This window comes from Gallinula chloropus, assembly GCF_964237585.1.
Source record: "Gallinula chloropus genome assembly, chromosome: Z".
NCBI lineage: Eukaryota > Metazoa > Chordata > Aves > Gruiformes > Rallidae > Gallinula > Gallinula chloropus.
In genome coordinates this window covers 45,392,572-45,413,948 of record NC_140089.1, presented here as the reverse complement: position 1 = coordinate 45,413,948, position 21,377 = coordinate 45,392,572, and the positions used below count along the sequence as shown (strand labels likewise).

Here is a 21,377-nt window from a genome sequence, read left to right as displayed (position 1 = left end):
CATTGGAAAGGATGCACATTGGAGAAGTTTCTGAAGGAATGTCTCCCATGGGTGGGACCCCACAGTGCAGCAGGGGAAGAGTGTGAGGAATGCCCTGCCCCCACCCCCAAGAGGGAAAACAACTCATGAGGAACTGACCAAAACCCCCGTTCTCCCTGCCTCCCCATGCTACAATGTGGGGGGGGGGGGGGGAAGAAGGGAGAAAAATTATGAATACAGTTAAATCTGTGAAGGGAGGGGTGAGGGAAGGTGCTTTAAGATCTGGCTTTACTTCTCATTATCCAACTCTGGCTTCACTGGGTGTGCAGTGTAGTGTAATAAATTAGATGTTTTTTGCTTTTTAGTCTGTGTTGAGTCTCTTTTGCCCGTGACACTAATTGCAGAATGATCTCCCCCGTCCTTATCTCGACTCCTAAGCCTTTCAGTATATATTTTGTCCCCTATTCAGCTGGAAAGGGGAGTAACAGAGCAGCTTTGGTGGGCATCTGGCCTCCAGCCAGGCTCAAAGCACCTCACTCTTTCACTCACCCAAACAAGGATGCCTGGTTTTATTTGAGAAACAAAAAAGGCTCAAGGAAAAGATGTTTAATTGTTGTGTTCACAGAAAGTGATTTTGTGGACAACTGTCTAGTGGCCTAACAAATACTAAATCTGTCTAAAGCACAGATAAAAGAGTGAATTTCCGCATCATCAGAAAGATAAAGAGACTTAGAAAAATAGTCAAAATAGACACCTGTACACATAACCAGTTATGGATAGTAGCAAATCATGCTTCTACTACACTTAAAATTACTTCTAAATGGAAAAGAAAACATAACAAGTTAAGAAATACATCTCTATTCAACCAGTAAAATCAACATTAGGTGAGAAAAACTAGCACCACTTAACCTAGAAAAACACCAACCACCACCCCCATTCACAACGCACGATATGCATTTTTTTCTTGAACTAATCATGCTACAGTAGGACCTTGTTGGCACCAAATAAGGCATTTCCAAAAGCTTAACCACATTTTGAAAGAATTTATATGTGAGTCCTCTGTCATGAAATTAGATCCTCTGCCACTAAAGATCCCATCCCTTACCCTCAATTTCAATAGCTTTCATTATTTTTAATGTACTGAAACTTCTACATGTGAAATTTGCATTTTCCAGGATTCGAGGTATTAACAAAAATGCTTCCACTGTTTTTAAAAGCATGAAGCATTATACATTATTACAATTAAAGACTGATTTTTGTTAGTATTAGCAGCCCACATGTTTGGAGTGTGCATTTAAAAATTGGCAGAGAGTTAATACTTACTACTACAAACAAGAAAATGTTGGACAGGATTGTGCAATGTTAGAATACTGGGTTTGGTTCTCAAGACTCAGTTCTTTACTTAAACCCAGCGTGGGATAGGAGAGGAATAGGGAATTAGAAAATTGTATGTCTCTTTGAAAGATTCTCCTATAATGTCTACAGACACCGATTATCTCTCTCTAAAAGAATAACACATTCCTACTACTTTCCAGAACTTTCTTTTTTAACCGTTGTAGGGATCTCAAAGTACCACGGCACCATGAGTGAGTCATACAGGTAACATGGAGGGGAAGGTGTCATTTGTCACTGAACAGCAGTAGCACATGTAAAAGCAACCAAGGCTTGTAATCTCAGATAAAAGTAAAGTTTGAAGGGACCTCCTGGGTGCAGGTTCCACAAGCTCTCCGGGCTACCTGTTTCAGTGCTTAACTGTGAAAAGTCTTTTCCTGACATCCAGTCTGAATTTCCTCACTGCAACTTGAGAATATTGAGGCATTTATTTCCCAGAGGACCATGGCTTTGTCTTCTGTGACCACTGCTTCAGGTGGTAGGAGACAGCAATCGAGTCTCAGTCCCGTCTTTTCCCAGGCTAAGTAAATCTAGCTTTATCAGCCTCTTGTCATACAACACATTCTTCTACCAGCTAATAATCTTAGCAGCTGCCTGATGGACTCTATCCAGTTTGTCATTATCTCTGTCATAATAAGCAGCCTCTAACTGGGCACAGTGTAGTGTGGCAAGTACACACTGTTGCCCCAGGCTAAGGGCCAGTGAATGGAGCAGAAGCAGACCAAAACTGCCTTATTCAACTATCTGTAACTATCCCAAGAGGTCCCCTGGCCGTGAGATAATGCTCAGGATGGATCACTTTACTCACAAGGAATGGATTTAGTAGAGTTTTTGCTCAGTAACATTACTGTTTTGTAGGAACATGAATTGCCTTAGCCTGTTCTGAGGTAGTCATCAAGCAAGTACTCAAACTACTACTTATATGAGAAAAGCATTAGGAATCCTTAAAGCAGTGTCCTATGAAAAATTCCATACAGAGAAACATGATATAACCATCATCTCTGTGACTACCTACAAAAATACCTGTTATCTTCCTTCTTTTCTGGTCTACAACTATTCTGACACATTCCTTCCCATCTCAAAGCCCTGTATGTCATTTTTATTTCTCTTCAGCAAAAAAGGCTGCAGCAAAAAAATAAACCCTGACATTAGCACTTGGCACCTGCTGCCAGAGATAAAGTATGCACTTCCTTTTACTTTGACCATCCTTGGTCTTGCAGTCTGCATTTAAAAATCTAAAATCTATTACTTCATTCAGGTTCTTCCCAGGTGGGGCTAGTAAATTACAGACTCCGATTATCAGAGATTATCACATAACAGAAGCCTGTGGCTGCTTTGAACACTGCCTTTCTTTTGGCCCTTTTCAAATTAAGACTCAAAAACAAGTGGCCACAATATAAAGTATCTTCTTCCTTATCATTTACAGCACAGACAATGCAAATCTCTGAATTTATGAGCAGTCTACCATTTATACAACTCAGACACTGAATTGAAACGTTGCTAATACTGCTGATTGTGAATACAGTATTAAACAGTAGATGGACTATTTTACCACTGATCTGCAACAAAAAAAATCTTTTTCCAGCATCTTATGCAGTTCTGGTAGTAGGAGAAAAAAGTTCAGGGGCAGAGGTAAAGCAGGATACATTCTTAAAATTAGTTCCAAAATAATGACAATTAACTACCTTTTTTTATCTCTTCATGTTCTATCTCTTCACACACAGGTCATTTTTGAAGGAAGAGGGTACTTTTCGTTTCTCAATGCCATGGAACTCACACAACAACAAAGAAATCGTTAGTATTGCCTACAAACACATACGTACACACATATATGAAGGACAGGCATAGACATATGTGAATAGGCATAGATATATATACTTTGTGCAATATATAAAGAATAAAATATGCATAAACATATGTCTGCCTCTCATATATGTGTACAAGACACACAAGCACACACGCTTCTCCTGAGCCAAACCATTTTGTGCCAGCTTCAAGCTGGGAATACAAGCCAGTTATAAACCACTGAAATACAACTTTATGCTGAAAATGCTTAGGCACCCTTAACTATAATGATACTAGTGGGCTATGCAGGAAGTCCAATCCTATCATTTAATAGCATGCAGTTACTATTCTACAGTACCATGACTACTACAGAGCTCCATTAACTCCCCAGACACTACAAAATGAAAGGTTTTGTAGCTAAAGCCAAGAAAGAGGGAAGGAAAGAAGAGTCACTTCATTTTCCAACTACATTGGTTTGGTTTAAAGTAACAGGACATCCTACAAGGTTTATTCTAGACAATGTGATGTTTATTTTGCTCCTCTGAATCAAATGAATTTACGTGCAGAGCCATTTTAAGAATGTTTATTTAAGATACACATTTCAAACATTCTCCTAGTTGCAATGCAGGTCCCAACTCTTCAATTAGCTCAAATACAGGTTTTGTTGGCCAAGAGCACTCTCAACAATTCATGTGCCATACAGCAACAGAAACAAGTGATTTTTAAACTCCTAAAACAATAATCCTTATTCAACTCATTAAATAGCCACCATTTGTAATTTTAAGATGCGTATTTGAAGCACAAGTAAATTCATATAATCTAAACCATCCTTTTTTGTATTAATTTTGGTGAGTAATTTCTGATCTTCTTGTTGTACTATCCAAGAAGTGAAGCATCTTAAGACAGGCAAATATTGTACTGTGTCTTACAAAAAGCACTAAGAAAACTATGAAAAACTACCAGAAAAGCAAAAGAATCCCCCCTGATACCACAAAATACACATCTGGCTTGTTTATTAACACATAGCAGAGGCTCACTTATACAGATGGACGTTTCAGAACTCCAGGTACAACTGGGGGATAGTGGTGGTGGTTGGAAAGTGAGTTGCTTTTGTTTTGAAACAGATGTAGTTTGCACATGCCAAGTTCGATGATCTCTTTTGTGTCCTCTAAGGTGGGTCGAAAGGAGGACAATGGGCTTCAGAGACTTCTGATCATCTTTACAATCAGCAGTGATACTCAAGACAGTGTTACCATTGTTTTATCAGTTTTCCATTTCTTAGTATTTTACTGCAGTTGCCATTTTACCATATTTTTCAAAGAAGGAGGAGCAAATAGTACTTTTCTCAGTTTAACAACTACGGTACGGGATAGCCACTTTCTAGATTAGTAAGGTCCTTACATTAGTCATCCTGCCACACAGAAGGGAATGGATGACTGAAACAACTGAAAAAGTTTAATCAGAGAACCATGATACAGTACTGTGACTCAGCTTCTACACTTTTGTGTCCGTGAAGAGGCAGCAATCTTCTGACTGAAAAGCAAGTGAGTCAAGAATGACAGATTGATACAATATATGGGAATGAGATCATACATGCATCTGGGTCAGTCCTGGTGTGTGCCTGCTGAGAATCTTTGAGTGGTCTAGCACAGTCTGCCAACTGCATCAGGCTTTATGGGTTAAAATTGGTTTAGATTCAAAATTTCATTTCTGGCATGGAATTCACGTTACTGTTAGAACTATTTCAATCCACCTTAAGCTGTAGTGGTTGCTTCCACAGTTTTAGTAGAATACTAAATTGTTTTCTGCTTTATGCTGTTGCTACTGGAACCAAAACAATATATACTCATGCACAGATGTTGCACTGAGATACCATAATAAAGCAAAAGGACAAGTCATCTGAGCTGCAGTGGTCATACAAGCCATTTGAATGATCTCCCTTTAGGGATTAAGTATAAAAGCAGACATTGCTGTGGCATTGCAAGAAGGATGGTTAAAAAAAAGCCAAAGTCAATTTTTAGTCTTCATATCTCCAAATGCTACTTTATCAACCTGTCAGACTGAGAAACACAAGCCTAGGAGCAGAAAAAAAATGAAAGGAACTTGTGTAGGCTGGGTTTAAGTGTGTATTAGTTGTATGTATCATTTTTTGCATATTCAAGGGTAAAAAAAAAAAAAGGGCATGTTTTTAGCTACACCATATGTAAAAATGCATAGATATCTCACAGATTAAAGAAAGAAGGCTTCCCCCATCATAGTCTCATGTCCTATACTTAAAATGTGTAGTTACCAGAATATCAGCTGCCTTTTATTTTTATGGTGTTGCAGGACACAGTGTGAAAGAATCTGGCTCTTTGGTGGTGGGAGAAGGTGTATAGTCAATAATAACAAAAAAAAATATTTGCAGCAGGTAACTTCTACATCCACTTTGTGACAAAGTGCTTAACCTTTTACGCTCTCTTTTCTCAGTGCGCTACAGCAGTCAGGAATAATTGACATCAATGAAGATGCCAATATAAAATCAGTACCTGGCTTAAGAAGCTACCGGACACAAAACTTGAAATCTTTCTTAAAAAGCAGCCAATTTATTTTCCACTGCCTTTCAAAGCACATGAAAGCCTATTTACCAAGTTAAAATTAAAGAACTGTCTATTTCATATGTACTTATTTTCAAGAAACTAGAGAAAAAAATAGGTATGGAAGGTAAGAAATCTCTTTGTTTTATTGATCTTATAAATACCATTCTGAAGAGTATAAAGGACATACTCTGAGGTATAATAAATCATTTTTCTGATATTTGATATTTAATATTGGTATTTTATCTTCTGATATTTAAAGTAGTATTTCTCTGAATGTAGCAATTTTATAAAATTATGAAAACCAAATTTTGCTTTTCATCTTTTTGTAGGTTTACATTCAAAAAGAACAGCTGTTAAGAGTTAATAAACCAATAAGGCAGCTCAGCAGATTAGTAAGGAAATATATTGTGCCTGAAGTACTCCAAATCCAGTTTTGATCCCAAAAATACAACTGGATGAAGGACTGTGACTATAGTGGTCGGAAATTTCACTTCAGGCTCCAGCACAGATTCAGAAAATGTTCTCAGTGTCTAAAAAACACTAAGTTCATATGAATGTGCTGTACAGCCACATACTCAGAATTACTGCTATCACAGCTAAGACTCCAACTGGGATGAATTCAGGATAGCTTTATTTTTCTTTAAATATTAAAGCAGTGCTTGAGCAAAAGTAAAAATTATTAAATTATTACCCTGTCAGCAGATTATTGGTAGTGTAATTAAAATTCCAATTAAACTATAGCACTGAAAACTGAATCCAAATTCCTAGAAAAGTGATAAATTTGAGGAAGGAAAGACGAAAGTGAAATAGAATTAGCTAAATGTTCAAATGGCTGGAAGACAGATACAAGATCTCCTGAATTCAAAACTAACTGTAGGTTATAGCCCACAGACCCTACAGTATATTTTTAATATTATGTGAACCCAGGAAACTACAAGGTCAGCCAGCCTCATCTCCATCCCTGTTAAAGCGATGGAACAGACCATTCTAGGGGTGACCTCAAAGTGTGTGCAGGAAACATGGATTGGTCAACATGGATTCACCAAGGAGAAATCAGGCCTGACAAGTCTGACAGCCTTCTGTGATGGCATCACTACCTGGGTGGATGACTGAGAGCAGTTGATATTGTCTACTTAGACTTCAGCAAGGCTTTTGACACCACATCCCCTAATATTCTCACATGCAAGCTTAGGAAGTGTGGGTTAGGTGCGTAGACAGAGAGGTGGGTTGAGAACAGGCTGAATGTCAGGGCTCAGAGCGTTGTGATAAGTGGGGCAGAGTCTACTTGAGGCCTGTAGTCTGGTGTGTCCAAAGGGTCAGTGCTTGGTCCAGTCTTGTTCAGCACATTCATCAACGCCACGGACTAAGGGACAGAGTGTACCCTCAGCAAGTTTGCTGATTATACAAAACTGTGAGGAGTGACCAACACACCAGCAGGCTGCACTGCCATTCAACAAGACCTGGACAGGCCGGAGGGCAGAGAGGAACCAAATGAAATCAATAAAGGCAAATGTAGGGTCCTGCACCGCCAGATCCCTATCAAATGTAGGGATTTCCATTACACCTCATGCCTGTTCTGGGCTAGCAGTCTATCACATCAGCATCGGTGGGCCCGGAGGGGATGGGGGAAACCCTTAAGCATCGGATGAAAGAGCAGAAGTCAGCACCATTTTCATAAGCTTGGGAATAAATTTTGTCCTATTTTGTCTCTAGTAAACTACAGACTTAAATGCAATGCAGAAAGGCTGAGAGAGCTGGTTCTGTTTAGTCTGGAGGAGAGAAGTTTGAGAGCGAATCTCACCAAAGCTTATAAATAGCTAAAGAGCAGGTGTCAAGAGGATGAGGCCAGACTCTTTTCAGTGGTGCCCAGTGACATAAGGGACAATGGGCACAAGCTGGAACACAGGAAGTTACACCTGAACATGAGGAAAAACTTCCTTACTCTGAGGGTGACAGATCACTGGGACAGTTTGCCCAGAGAAGGTGTGAGTGGAGTCTCCGTCTCTGGAGATAATCCATAAATCCATCTGAATGCAATCCTGAGCAACCAGCTCTAGGTGATCCTCCTTTGTCATGGGGGTTGGACTAGATGACATACAGCTCCTACTAGTCTATGATTCTGTGTGATGATGTGATCCAGGACTGATAGCCTTTCTGGTATTAAAACCAAAACCAAGATTTAAAATAGATACCCAACATTTTCTCTCAAAAAATGTCCCAAATTAGTATCACATTTTCCCATCTCCATTCCTCAAGATAAATCTCTGGAGTACCTTTGCTAAACATGAGTTATTATTTACAACAGTACTATAACAGAGCACGTGAGGCTCACAAATATGCCAAGTATCTACCAGAACAGTTACTATTCCAAAGTAACTCCATGAAAATCAAGGTGAATTTCTGTACTTATAACTCTCTATGTTAGTCTTTATACTACAGACCACACAGATTTCATAGATAATTCCACAATGTCATTTGCATCCTTTCTTAAAGAACTCTACATAGGTGGTCATCTAAGACAGCACAGAGAAAAAGAACGTAGGGTTAAAAAACTGTTTTATGCTCAGTGCTGTTTTAGCACTTCTGCATGCACTGATGAATGGATTTCATGGTATTTTCAGCTAAATATCCAGCTTGATTCTTCACCTTAGAAGCACAAGAAGGACATATACGATTTCCTCCTAGTTAGACTTCACTACAGACTTCAAGCTCCAAATTCTATTTAAAAAACCCCACTGTGTGTATAACAAAGCACCATAACTTGCAAGTATTTCCAGGAAGTCTAAACCAAATTGATTTTTCTATATATTCAAGTCACATTAAAGTAACTTACATATTAAACTAAATATAACTCTCATAACTTAACTAAGTCATGACCCTGTCCACAGAAATACTTAGTAAATATGCAAGTAAGGCTTTTGAATGAAAAGGAGTTTTGTATGTAAATCTGAGAGCAAGCAAATCCATTTTCTTCATCTTCTTTTTTTTTTTTTCTTTTCCTCTCCCCCTTTTCATTTAGAAAGTTAACAACCTTAGTGACGTCCTTGAAAGACTCGAGAGTTCTGATGATATACCGTGTTTTGAAGAAATGGATGTTCTTTCCTTTTAAAATACCAAACACCATTTATTTATATGAGAGGAGAAGAGTGACTAAGACCTTTATAAATAGGAATTGAAAGCTGGGTTGCTAAATCCATATTTAGCCAGCTATATAAGTTGACCTGATTTACAAATATGCCAAGCATCCTCTATGTTTCTGTCATCAAGCTCCATTTGGGTTTCAAGGGTGTCCAGCATACTTGAAAATGAGGCCACTAATTTTAGAGCCTAAGTAGGATTCAAATAATCTAACACTAGGATCCTGTTTTGAAAACATCAGTATCTTGCTCAGAAGTTCTTTGGTTCCACTGACTTGCTAGCTCTGCTGGGCAAAATTCCTGTAAGAACAGCCAAATTAGGTAAGCCCCCAAATTCGTTTATTCCATTATCCTGTTTTCAGCAGTTACTAGTGCTGTGTGTTGAAGGGAAAACTAAGAATGTGGTGCATACCAAGGGACACTTCTCTCATCATAGTCATCTAGTTCCCAGCAACATGTGATGCGACTAGTCAAGCTATTAACACACAGGTCTTGGCTAAAAATTTTTCCTTGTATTAGCACTTATTACAAAACTAGTACATCTAAAGCATGTTGATTCAAACAGAAAAAGAAAATCTTATGTTATTTAAACCATGCGTGCTGGAAATAAAAAGCTTTGAAAAATCATAGTTTAAAAAAGAAGTACTGCTATTCAATGCAAACAAAGGCATACAACACCCAGGGGAGTCAAATAAATATCAGCACATTGGCTGTGGAGAAGTAGTAAGATGATAAGCAGTTTCTAAAGCCATAGAAACAGAAGGCATTGGTGTGACTATGAAAGGCCTTCAATGGTTATACAGGAAAACAGAATTTCCATGGGGAAAATAAGAAAAAATGAACAAAAACCAGGACTTACGCAACTAAACACTGCAAGAGAAGTCAAGGTCTCTAGCACAGAATCAAGTAGCACCGAAAGTCAGAGTCTCTGTATTTGAAAGAATGTTCTTCCTCAGGGAATGATAAACAACAAGGAATTCAGTGGCTGCAGGTTTTGCCAAGAGGAAATTGAGTTGTAGGTCAGGGGGAAGAGATTTTGAAACACTAGGTTTCCAAATATAACCACTAAAGCTGGACTAGGAAAGAGCTGATCTGAAGGGTATGAAAAAACAGGGGACACGCAAACCTTTTTTTTTATTTTATGTCGTCCACCCAGCTTTGTCCACATGAGTAACTGCTGGCTCACATAAGAGCATTTGCAGCCATGAAATTACTCTGTTTAAATGCCAATGAGGTTGACAATTCCCATCATCATCAACAGCGTTAAAACACGGTGCCAGTCTTAACTTCCTGGTTATAAGCTTGTAGCTCTCCCAGAACATCGATGATGCCCACCTTTCACTGTAGTGTGAGGTCAGGGATCAATTCATAACCCTAGTTACGAGCTCTAGGGTTTTTGCAGTCTGACACACTTCCCTACTCCTTTTCCTCCAATTCATTCCCATCTGCTAGCGAGAGAACTTGAAATTGAATAATTAAGTGCTGTTAGGTGTTCAAAAAACTCCAGAAACTCCGCAAAAAGAATCGAATCTCTGGCTTTTAAGCTATTTAAATTCGATCCACAATGCTTCATTCATTTTACATGTGTACAGGTTAACACAGGATCACCAACAAAGACATTTAGGCCACATTCTTCTTTTACTAGAACAAATTTGGGAGAAGGTATTCTGAATTACTTGAACTAAAACAACATAAAAGCAGAAGACAGGGTAAAATTAAATGCTGCAGCTTCAAAGGCTGCAGGAAGCAAGAAGGGGTAACTGCAATAATTATATACAGTCAAGATCCCATTTCCATACAGAAGTTCTAAGCAGATTAAAAAACACAGGAAGACATGTACTGAAAACACCAGTAAAATGAATATGCTTCCAAGTGGAGTTTTTCTCATAAAGCATCAGTCAGACTTCAGGAGAAATGCAGCTGACCCACAGTAGTGGCTACTGGAATAAACAGCTTAAAATGCCTGACGAGGTCACTCTACGCAAGAATTATCACACTTTCATACCCGTCTGAACTGCTGGGGAAATATCCCCTTTAAGTAAAGGGAAGCATTTTGGGATATAAAACACAGTAAGTATCAGCTAATGAGGAACAAACAAAAGCGCCAAATGCTGTAAACCCCTGATACTTCACATAATGACTAAAATTTATGACTGCTTCCTTCCCTGGCAGACAGGAGTACAATTAGAATTCTCAAAACAACAGCCCCTTTTGTGCTGGCATGCTATGTTATGTTTATACCGCTACAGATTGGCTAGAAGATTAAAAAAAAAAATACTAGAGCACCTTTTTAAACTAAAGATAATAGCTACTTTTTTTTTTTTTTAATGTGGGTTTGGACCTGGTTTTGCACATAGCTTACTCTCAAGTAATTTAGGTAATTAACATTGCACGCACAGGAATTAACCATTTAAATAGCTTGCTTGCTATATAGATAGCAGCCTCTATTTGAAAAATCACACGAAACAAGAACAAACGAGCTATTATGAGTCACTTAATAATTTCCTTTGTTGTCCAAATACAGCTTGACATTTAAATGGCTTAAATTATTCCTTTATTTCAATTTCGAAAAATTTGAATGTGCTTGGCTTGATGAACTGTTGAGTGAAAAGCATCAGCAAGTATGCATGCCCTTTCTTTCATCCTTCCTTATATTCAATGATACGGATCACTTGGATCTGACAGTGGTGAGAAGAAGCACAGGGAAATTAAAGCATAGGGGTTTTTTCATCTCCTTCACAAAGAAAGCACAAATACAATATTCTGAACATGCAGGCAGGACTAAGATAACCACAGATGGTTTTGCAACAGAATACCCTGCAGGCATGTTTTCCCTATAAATTCTGGGAAAGGTACATGCAGGAGGAGCTCTGACAACTTCCCAAAGAGCAGTAACATACCAACAACTGAATCTTGAAGATTTCTCCTACTGTATGTTGTCATTTTGGCCTAGACATCAATCTGTCTTCCCTTTCTCTTTCATCTAGTACTACTTGTGCATCTTGCCCTTCATGGATCCATTGATCATCACTCTTATCACATAATAAAATGGCCAGTTTCTTAATTATGCTGTTGAACCATAAGGACCTGTGTCAATCTTTTAGCATCATGCCTTTGAAGACCAAGGAACTTGCCAAGCAGCTCTAGCAATTTCTTATGGATACAAGCACATGGTACACAACATCACACTTACCTCCAAACCAAATCAAACCAGCCACTACATAAAATATCCAAGAATAGAGCCTGTGGCAGGTGCCCAAAGCTACCAGGACTCAGTTAAGTTTCCATTTGGGAGTTCATTGAACAAAAAGCTATCATTGAAAATGTAGTAACCAGTAAAAGGTATCTACAAAGCAGTAACACTTACATGACAGACAAGTGTCACTGAATGCTTAAGTTTTAAATGTTAGAGATCTTGATTTTTGAAAAAAAGCAAACATACTAAAAACTATGCAATATTATTACATGCCAGTATAATTTTCTACCTTTATCCCTGAGAAAGCTTGCAAGAGGAAAGCTGTAGGGAAAAAAATCTATCTAAATAAGGCACAAAATACTGTAGCAGGTAGCATGAAACAGAATGTTTCCTTATGTGACTAATACATTTTGTAAAAAGAATCTAAACACTTGGACTGGCGATCTGTGCAATTTGCTGAAGGTTCTTCAGATATCAAACCTACATGACAACTGCCCCAAGAGCTCCAAAACACAAACCCAACAGTCTGGGAAGACACCTTTCCTTTCAGTCCTCATTATTCTAATACACAGATACATATACATACAGAAATACATAGCTTTGCATATCATTCTACCCTTGAATATTCTGTCCATCTGCCGAAACGAATCCACTCTACTGTTGGCACTAGGCAAACAGTGAATAAAATAGTATTTCTTTCTCTGCTGTAACACACACTGTCTCATTATCAACTTAAAAATACACATATTTTTAAGAGAAATTAAAAGCAAATGGGGAATTTCAATTGCTAAGCTTTGCCTTACAACTAATAGAGCTAAAATTCTATTGTTATTGCACAACTGGAAATTATCCTGTAAAACCAAAAATATTTAACCAGGCTTTTTATTCTCCACAATTCCATGAAAACTTGATAATATAATCCTAACAGTTTGCCTTACTGTGCTTCCAGAGACCAGTGTTTAACTAGAAACTTGTAAGTTACAAAAGGACTATGAATAAACTCTAGTTCTGTACCTTAAAAAGCTCTTGATCTGTCAAGACATAACTGTAAAAACAATGCCAATAGAAACACATAAGAAAATGATAGCAGCATCAAGCATTTAAATTTGTAGAACTAATAAAAGAACTTCAGCCTGGCAAATGAGGAAATTCATACCCAGATATCAAATAAGCTTACATTTTCCTTCCTTGAGCCCCGTTAAAACTAAAAGATCATAGCACAACAGCAGCAAACACAAACCTACCCACGTGAAGCCAGATCTAGAGTTTTACATTTGGTTAAGAAAATAGCCCAGCAACTTTGTATTGAACGCAATGTGACAACATTAGCTACCTGATAAAAAAGGTGTCTTAACAAAATATAGGAAATTATATCCTAAGAAGTTTCTTTACCTAGCCATTCCCAGACTGGAAAAGTTGGAAGGGACTATCAAAACGTCAAGCCTGGAAAAGGGATGGGTACCCAGTGTGGTGTAAGCAGCTGAGAGGCACTGAGGAATTAGCTGAAGCAAATGTTCTTCGCAACGTTCCATAAGGCACCAGGGAGCAAAGACTCTATAAGGAATAACTGCCTGCAACCTGGAAGCAGGATTTTGGAAACGGCAGGGATATTCCACATGACCACAGATTTCTTCGTGCCATCTGACCAAAAAAAAAAAAAAAAAAAAAAAAAATCAATATACCAGAAATGTGCACAACTGAGTTTTGCTAAAACGAGGATACTCTCTAGACATCAGAATAACAGAGTCAGTTTGCATAAAAACGACTCATTTGTATTCTCACACTGTTCACACATGTGCAGCACTGTGAAAACACTCATTACTATATGTCTGAGTAGAACTGATACACTTATTCATAACTAGAAAAAAGACTAGTCAAACCTTGTCTTTGTAACAGATATGCATCAAAAAAACAAGTGCTCAAAATGTATATAAAGAAAGCTAAGCAACAATACAAACTTACTTATTCAGAAAATTCCTATTCAAACTTGACTGTGAAAATAATTTTCTATGTACTAATACAAAGTATATTAAGTGCAATTCCAATGGAATTCCAAGCGTGCTTTTTTTTCTGTTGTTACTTAAGTTCTCCAGGAACTTTTACAGATTTTCTTCTTAAGTTAAAAACTATAGATATCAATCCAGGCTTAACACTATAGACATTTAAAAATATCACATCGGGATAAAGCTTACTTTACATTATTTTTGCAGGATATTAAGAGCTGTAGCTGGAAGGAAGGAGGGTAAGTTAAATCCTTCCTAAACAGTGAGTCATAAACCTTCACAATAATTTATCTGCCCAAATAAACTCATATCTAAGCAGAAATCAGCTTCATGTTCGCACCTGCTAGCCTGTCTTCTATACAGTGCAGAGTGTCTCCTTGGTTTGAGATTTCAATTTAAGGAAGCTGGTTCTACTATGCCTGGACAGGCAAAGCATTTATTGTTACTGTACCCACCATTACCCAAAACATTTCCATTTGGAAGAACATGTTCTGGATGAGTGCTGACACACAAACCAAAACAGTAACAGGTAGAAATGGACTACAAGTTTGTTGAAGCGCAAAACTTATGTAACTTTTTATGTAAAAGAGGTAGACTCTAAGCTATGCCATTGATTCCATCTGCAAAGAAACTTACAGAACTTTTTTCCAAGGGTGATCTGACCCAGTATATTTCTGCTCTAAAACAATGTCACTTTGTTTTTTATTATCAGAGTTGAGATTAGGCAAGAACATGAAAGCCAGCAATACTACCCTATCTCTTGTACAAGTTGCCAAATCCTTAACGACCACGAGGAGATAGGAAACTTATTTAACACCTTAAATCCATTTAACACTTTTTTGGATACAGTCTCCTTACACCAAACTCACTGGCACCTGGACAGAAATTACACTGCGTATTTCAACAACTTCTTTCAGAAATCCTTCCTTTTCTTGCTGCCCAAGAGTTAATCTCCACTATCTTATCTGAGACACTACCTTAACATTTGATTGTCTATACATGTCAGATCCTTTCTAGAAATGCCTGATAGTGTGCAAAATGTTGGTTTGGTTACCTATTCTTAATGTCTAAAATAGGTAACAGGTTGTACCAACTCCCAAATAAAGATTAACTGTCTATAGCTGTAAGAGCAGATTTTTAAGGACATAGATTTTCATGTCCTAATTAATTGCAAAAGAACCTAACCCACTTAGGCTCTCCTTTTTTTTTAACTTATGCATAAGAGAATCCATACTTGTGGAGGATTTTATTTTTGGTCCTTTTTTTTTTTTTCTGAAACAGTTCTGTTTCTTCCACTGACAGTAACACAAGTGCTGCAGATTAATCACACTACCCATACCCGTTAACTCAATGTCCACCACATATACTGACTCAGAACAATGACCATCACACTGGTTAAACTTGCACCAATTTTTGCTACAAAAAAGCTACAGATTTTTTTCCCTTTTTTCAGGCATTTTACAAATAATGGAAAATTTCATTTATTCCATCACCACAAAATCAATAAAAATTGCTATTACTGAATGCGCTGTGCATTAGAGAGGAATATACAGTGAACATCCATAGTGTAGTCCTGTATAGGTGGTTGTATCATAGACATATAAGCAGTAGAGGCATAAAACACAAAACACTTTCACAGAAGCTTATCAAACCCCTATTTTATGTCTTACTGACCAAACATTAAAAATCTGATTCTCAAAATTTAGTACAAGTTTTTTAAAACAAAATTAGCCAAGCTGCAACCCATAAGGATCCTGCCATTTCAAATTCCAGTAAGAAATTCCTGTTAGGTTCTCAAGTCTGTAGCTTTCCCAAAATGTTAAGGATGTCCACAGTCTTAATGTTAATGCAGCATTACCCCAAAACAGCTATCTAAAAGGCAGGGATTGCTTTACCTAAGTTCCAAATTACATGACAGGAAAATACTAACCTTCTACAACAAAGTACCATTTACTGTTAACATGTGGAGAATAGCGGATATTGTTTGCCTAGACTTCAGCAAAACATTCATCACAATTTCCCATGGCCTTCTCCAGAACAAAGCAGGGACAGAGGGAGACACAAGGCTCTGAGGGACCTTGTTACAGCATTCCAGTATTTTAAGGGCATCTACAAAGGGCTCAGAGGTTCTCTCTTGACAAGGAGCCACATGGAGTAGACAAGGGACAACGGGTGCTAAATAACCTCATCTAAGCTCACCTTCCCACACAAAACTGGTCCAGATGATTTTTCAAGGTTCCCTCCAAGCCTGGCTATTGTGTGATTCTGTAAGTCTATGCATTTGAAAAGCTCAGAGCAACACGTGAGGTAATCAAGTGTCACATCCGAGACTTCTGACCACTGTGGTGAACATATGCAGCAACAAGTGATATTTCTCCAGAGACGTAATTTTTAGCTTCAAATCTCATCAGCAGGCCTATATACTATTGTTCTGATCATCTATCACTGTAATAATTTAAACTCAATGAGTAATTTTGACAGATTGGAAGGAGGAATACATCTATCCATAATAATTACATTTCTACAGGTATGGTGAAATAAAGCAAAGTAGCAGGCACTAGACAACAGGTTATTTTTTTTTTTTAATAAAAAAGAATTATTACTCCAACTTTTTTTTACTGGAGCACTGCAACGGGTCTTTCATGTGCTCAGTTATCACACATCACTCCAAGAAAAACTACCGTACAGGCCAGCTCTAACTCTAGGATGGGACTGGAATTAAAAAAGCAAGAGAGTAGGCAGTATTTTAGTAGAGGGCAATAAGTACCCAAAATGAAAGATTTTACATTGTGAAAAACAAGGGAGGACCTGCTGCTGTGGCAGGGCATTAAGAGACACAGGATATAGGACGCAAACCCAGAGGACATTGGCATTTATATTCCTCTCTAAGCAGCTTGTTTTCACACAAAAAGAACCACACCCTTACCCATGAAATAATGCCTGTGGAATTATTTTCCTGTCAAGATGTTTCTGTTCAGATTAAACAAGTTCTATTTTGATTCCTGTACTAATATGACTCATCTTCCCATTGCACAGAGTAAATGAAAATGCATTTTTATTATTTATATATATAATACACACACACTCGCCCCGACAATATTCTCAACACAAACCCGGAATCAGCTTGTGAAGATGGCAAGGAAAACTTGGTGTTTGTCTGGATAGCAGCAGTGAAGGACTGCTGTTTAACTTCCTGCCAGCACCCCACAGCAACAGTGAAGGTGGATGCTGGCATCGGCATAGTCACATAGTAGTACCAGCTCAAGATACCTGTAAATAAAAAGAACATTTGTACAGATTCATCAGTCAAAGCACACATTCAGCATTTGACATTTTTATGTACTTGAGATTTTGGGCCAAACCTCCCACCTCACATCCTGGTACTTTTGTTGAGGTAAGAAAAATAATTTCACTGAGACACCAAGAGCAAACATATGTAACCACCATGCATTCAGTACTGTTCACTTACACCTGTGACTTTCCTCTATATGTTGATGTCTTAATAAATAAATCATCAATAAGTGGGCTGTTTATTAATGCAGCTTAGGATGATTGTGCTGTTACTGCCCTGAATGACTTGAAATCTAATGGTACTTTCAGATCCACACAAACAAAAATATTAATATTTAACTCTTTCAACCCTGGATCAACCACCTTATGGTTTTGTCTTAATTTTATTCTCTCTCATGGAACACAGGATTTTATTTGTGTTCTGAACAGTACCAAACTGATAGGCAAGTTCTAACAAACACCACCAGTGCTTGTCAACTGGACCTGGCAATCTGAGATACACGATGTGCCAATCAGGCACCAAGAAATCAAAGCTTAGAATCAGATGGAATACTGACTAAGTCAGTGATTTGGTCATGGCAATCCAGGAGCTGCTCAAACAAGATCACAGAATCTATTAGAAGGTGAAACAATGGCAAGTCTTACCATTATCGGAACACAGTGCTGGAAGGCAAGGAGGATGGTATAGGATGACTGTGAGTACGAGCACATTTGTATAAACTGGAGAATGTTTTAGGGCAGCATACATCAATCTAAATGTTGTGTAGGTTTCCCATTTGTCCCTTTAGAAAGGGTATAGCTTAAGGGTCACACTCAGGTACTGATTTATGGTCAGAAATACAGTTACTAAACCACACTAGTAAGTTAATTACTCTCAGAAATGATCTAGCATGAATTACAACCTGATGAATCATCTGCAAATAACTGTAGCTGTTGCAACTATGGAAACACATAAACTTCAGGGTTTTTTTAAGAGAACATTAATACTTGTTCTTTTGCAAGAGTATTCTGACTAGTGCTATAGAACACTATCAAAAGGAAAGAAAAAACACAAAAGAAAAACCCAATCAGGTAGAGGCCATAAGGCAGAGAGGAAAGGAAATAAGCCACTGCAGCAAAGCATCTCTGGGTTTCCTACCTTAGTGACCACAGAAACTCAAACTGTCCAAAGGAAGCACAAGCCTCTAATAAATTTTCCACCTACTATTTACAAGTATGACAAAGCAATACTGTTTGTGAGAACTTGTAAGAGGCAGATAAAGCCTCTGCCTCTTATGTGCTGGTGTACTAGCAATCACTTACACTCCCTCAGTCCATTCCACCTTTGACAACATTCTGCACTACCATCAAAAACCTTTTGTCTGTATTGTCAGGTGAACATATATTACTTCTGTAATTTTTGTAGCCTCCTGTCAGTATGTGAGCAGAAGGAACTTCCTTGCTCTGAACACATCAGGAACAAAGAGGATAAGTGTTTTATCAAATTTTGCTCTCTCCCCCAACCCCCTTTTTTTAATTAACTTACCAAAGCTACAAATGAGCCAAGGCAAGCAAATGCCACCTTGAGAGAAGGAGGTCACCCAGGACAGCAACAATTTATCATTCTGAAATACCAAACTCCTGATGTGGAGAGTTTTATTGATATGAACTGTGCTAGAAACCCAAACTTGCACACACTGAAGTTAATAGCAGATTTACCATTGACTTAAACATGGGGTAGCCTACAATACTTCACTTCGTGTAGCATGACAAAAGGCTCCATGCAGTTATGCTAACTAACTGTAAAACCTTACAAGTTAAATAGCAGCGAAGGAAGAGTGAAAATTTGAGGAATCACAATGGAAAAACAGTAATGTGTTTTCAACTGAATTCTGAAACAAGCACGAAAATCAAAAGGCAGACACAAAAAACAGTTCCAGACGGCAGGAGGTGTGAAGGAGAAGGCTCTCCCTACAGCGAGAGGGCTGTCTAAGGAAAGGGTGTCGGCCTGTACTATACAAACAGAGGGTGCAGAGAGGGTTATGGAGGGAAACAAGTTCAGCAAGACAGGCTGGAGCAAGCAAGACCGTAACAGCTCTTTTAAAAAGCAAGCGTAATTTGAACAGAATGCCAAAAGGAATAGTGAAATCAAGTTAGCAGTCCAGAGAGAACAGCATGTACTGCATTCAGAAATTTACATGAATTAGCAAGGGACATATGCTAGTCAGAGCTGGACCAAACCTTGCAAAAGGGTAAAGCTACAATAGGCCAAATAAGTTAGGTTTTCATGGTATGTGTTTTCAGATTTATCTATGTTAGTTGCTTTTCTTTTCTTTAGGAAATCCTAACACAGAGATCCTTGTCTTTTTTCCAAGCCTTTTATATTTTGCAGATATTATGGAGAGCATGTAATCACAGGATAGTCTCAGAACAAGACCCAAGATTAATACTGTCTTTACACACCTGACTGGGGGTCAATACATTTCCTGCAGGGCCTATAGATGTCTTCTACATTCATACCCTAGAACTGTATAGGACAACTACACATTCATCCTATAGTTGCTTTATCTCGAACAACTGAAATCATATACACTGGCATGACCTGGACAGGCTGGAAAGCTGGGCAGGGAGAAACCTAATGAAATTCAACAAAAGCAAGTGTAGAGTCTTGCACCTGGGAAGGAATAACTGTCTGTATCAGTACAGGCTGGAGGATGACCTGATGGAGAAGAGCTCTGTGGAGAAGGACCTGGGGGTCCCAGTTCATGACAGGTTGGCCATGAGCCAGCAGTGTGTCCTGGTGGCTAAGAGAGCCAATGGGATCCTGGGGTGCATCCGGAGGAGTGTGGCCAGCAGGTCAAAGGACGTGATTCTTCCCCTCTACTCTGCCCTGGTCAGGCCCCACCTGGAGTATTGTGTCCAGTTCTGGGCTCCCTGGTATAAAAAAGGACAGGGATCTCCTGGAGAGAGTCCAAAGAAGGGCTACGAAGATGATTAAGGGCCTGGAGCATCTCCCCTACGAGGAAAGGCTGAGTGAGCTGGGACTGTTCAGTCTTGAGAAAATAAGACTAAGGGGGGACCTAATTAGTGTTTATAAATATCTTAAGTATGGGATGCAGGGGGAATCAACCAGCCCCTTTTCAGTGGTCTGTGGAGACAGGACAAGGGGCAATGGCTGCAAGTTGGAGCACAGGAAGTTCCACACCAGTATGTGGAAGAACTCTTACACAGTGAGGGTGACAGAGCCCTGGGACAGGCTGCCCAGGGAGGTGGTGGAGTCTCCTTCTCAGGAGATATTCAAGACCCGTCTGGATGCCTATCTGTGCAATACGAGCTAGGAAGCTGCTTTGGCAGGGGGGCTGGACCCGATGATCTCTTGAGGTCCCTTCCAACCCCTACAATTCTGTGATTCTGTGACTTTCTATTCACTGATCAGCGACTGAAACAGTCTCTGTCTTTGCAACACTCCTCTAAAGCAAGCGTCATGAAGGGCTATTTCAGAGTCTAACCCTCTTCGGTCTTCTCTCACAACTGGTTAACATTGCAGCCTGCCTCCCAGCCCGGCCTTTTCTCCCATAGCTTCACTTCCTTTCTTTAACTTTCTTCAGGTCAGTGTGCTTTGTTTTGTTTTCTTTCACCTGTAACCTCAGATCCGTCCCAGGGCACAGATTGGGATCACAAGCTCAGCTCTGCTCTGCTCCACTCCTCTCCCATTCTCTCCCGTTCCCCTGGCTGCTCCCTGCATCCCAGTGGCTACCTTGGAGACAGCACCACCTCTAGGACAAGAGGAAACAGTGCACCTTGGTCTCCCAAAACCAGCACTTCATACCACAAACACATTTTCAGACAAAGCAAAGATACCTTGGGAAGAACAAGAGACTAGGTTGGAGTTAGTCCTTGAGATAAACAGAGGAATAGCACCCCACTTCTTCTATTTGAAATGCTTGTACCCTTTCTTTACAACCAAACCTGATTTAGCAAGAACTTGATTCCCACACATAAGTTATTTTAGGCAATTTCAACACTTTAAAAATAT

At 38.9% G+C, this 21,377-nt stretch overlaps 1 protein-coding gene across 1 annotated transcript in view; it reads right to left on the bottom strand.

Moving 5' to 3' along the window:
- AOPEP (aminopeptidase O (putative)) overlaps positions 1–21,377 on the bottom strand; it is a gene marked incomplete at its 5' end in the record, with an annotated part of 184,133 nt that overhangs the window by 144,739 nt on the left and 18,017 nt on the right. The window contains 2 exons of the mRNA XM_084278581.1: positions 13,461–13,709; positions 17,185–17,341. Coding sequence (XP_084134707.1) covers positions 13,461–13,709; positions 17,185–17,341 — 406 coding nt within the window. The remainder of the gene's footprint in view (positions 1–13,460; positions 13,710–17,184; positions 17,342–21,377) is intronic.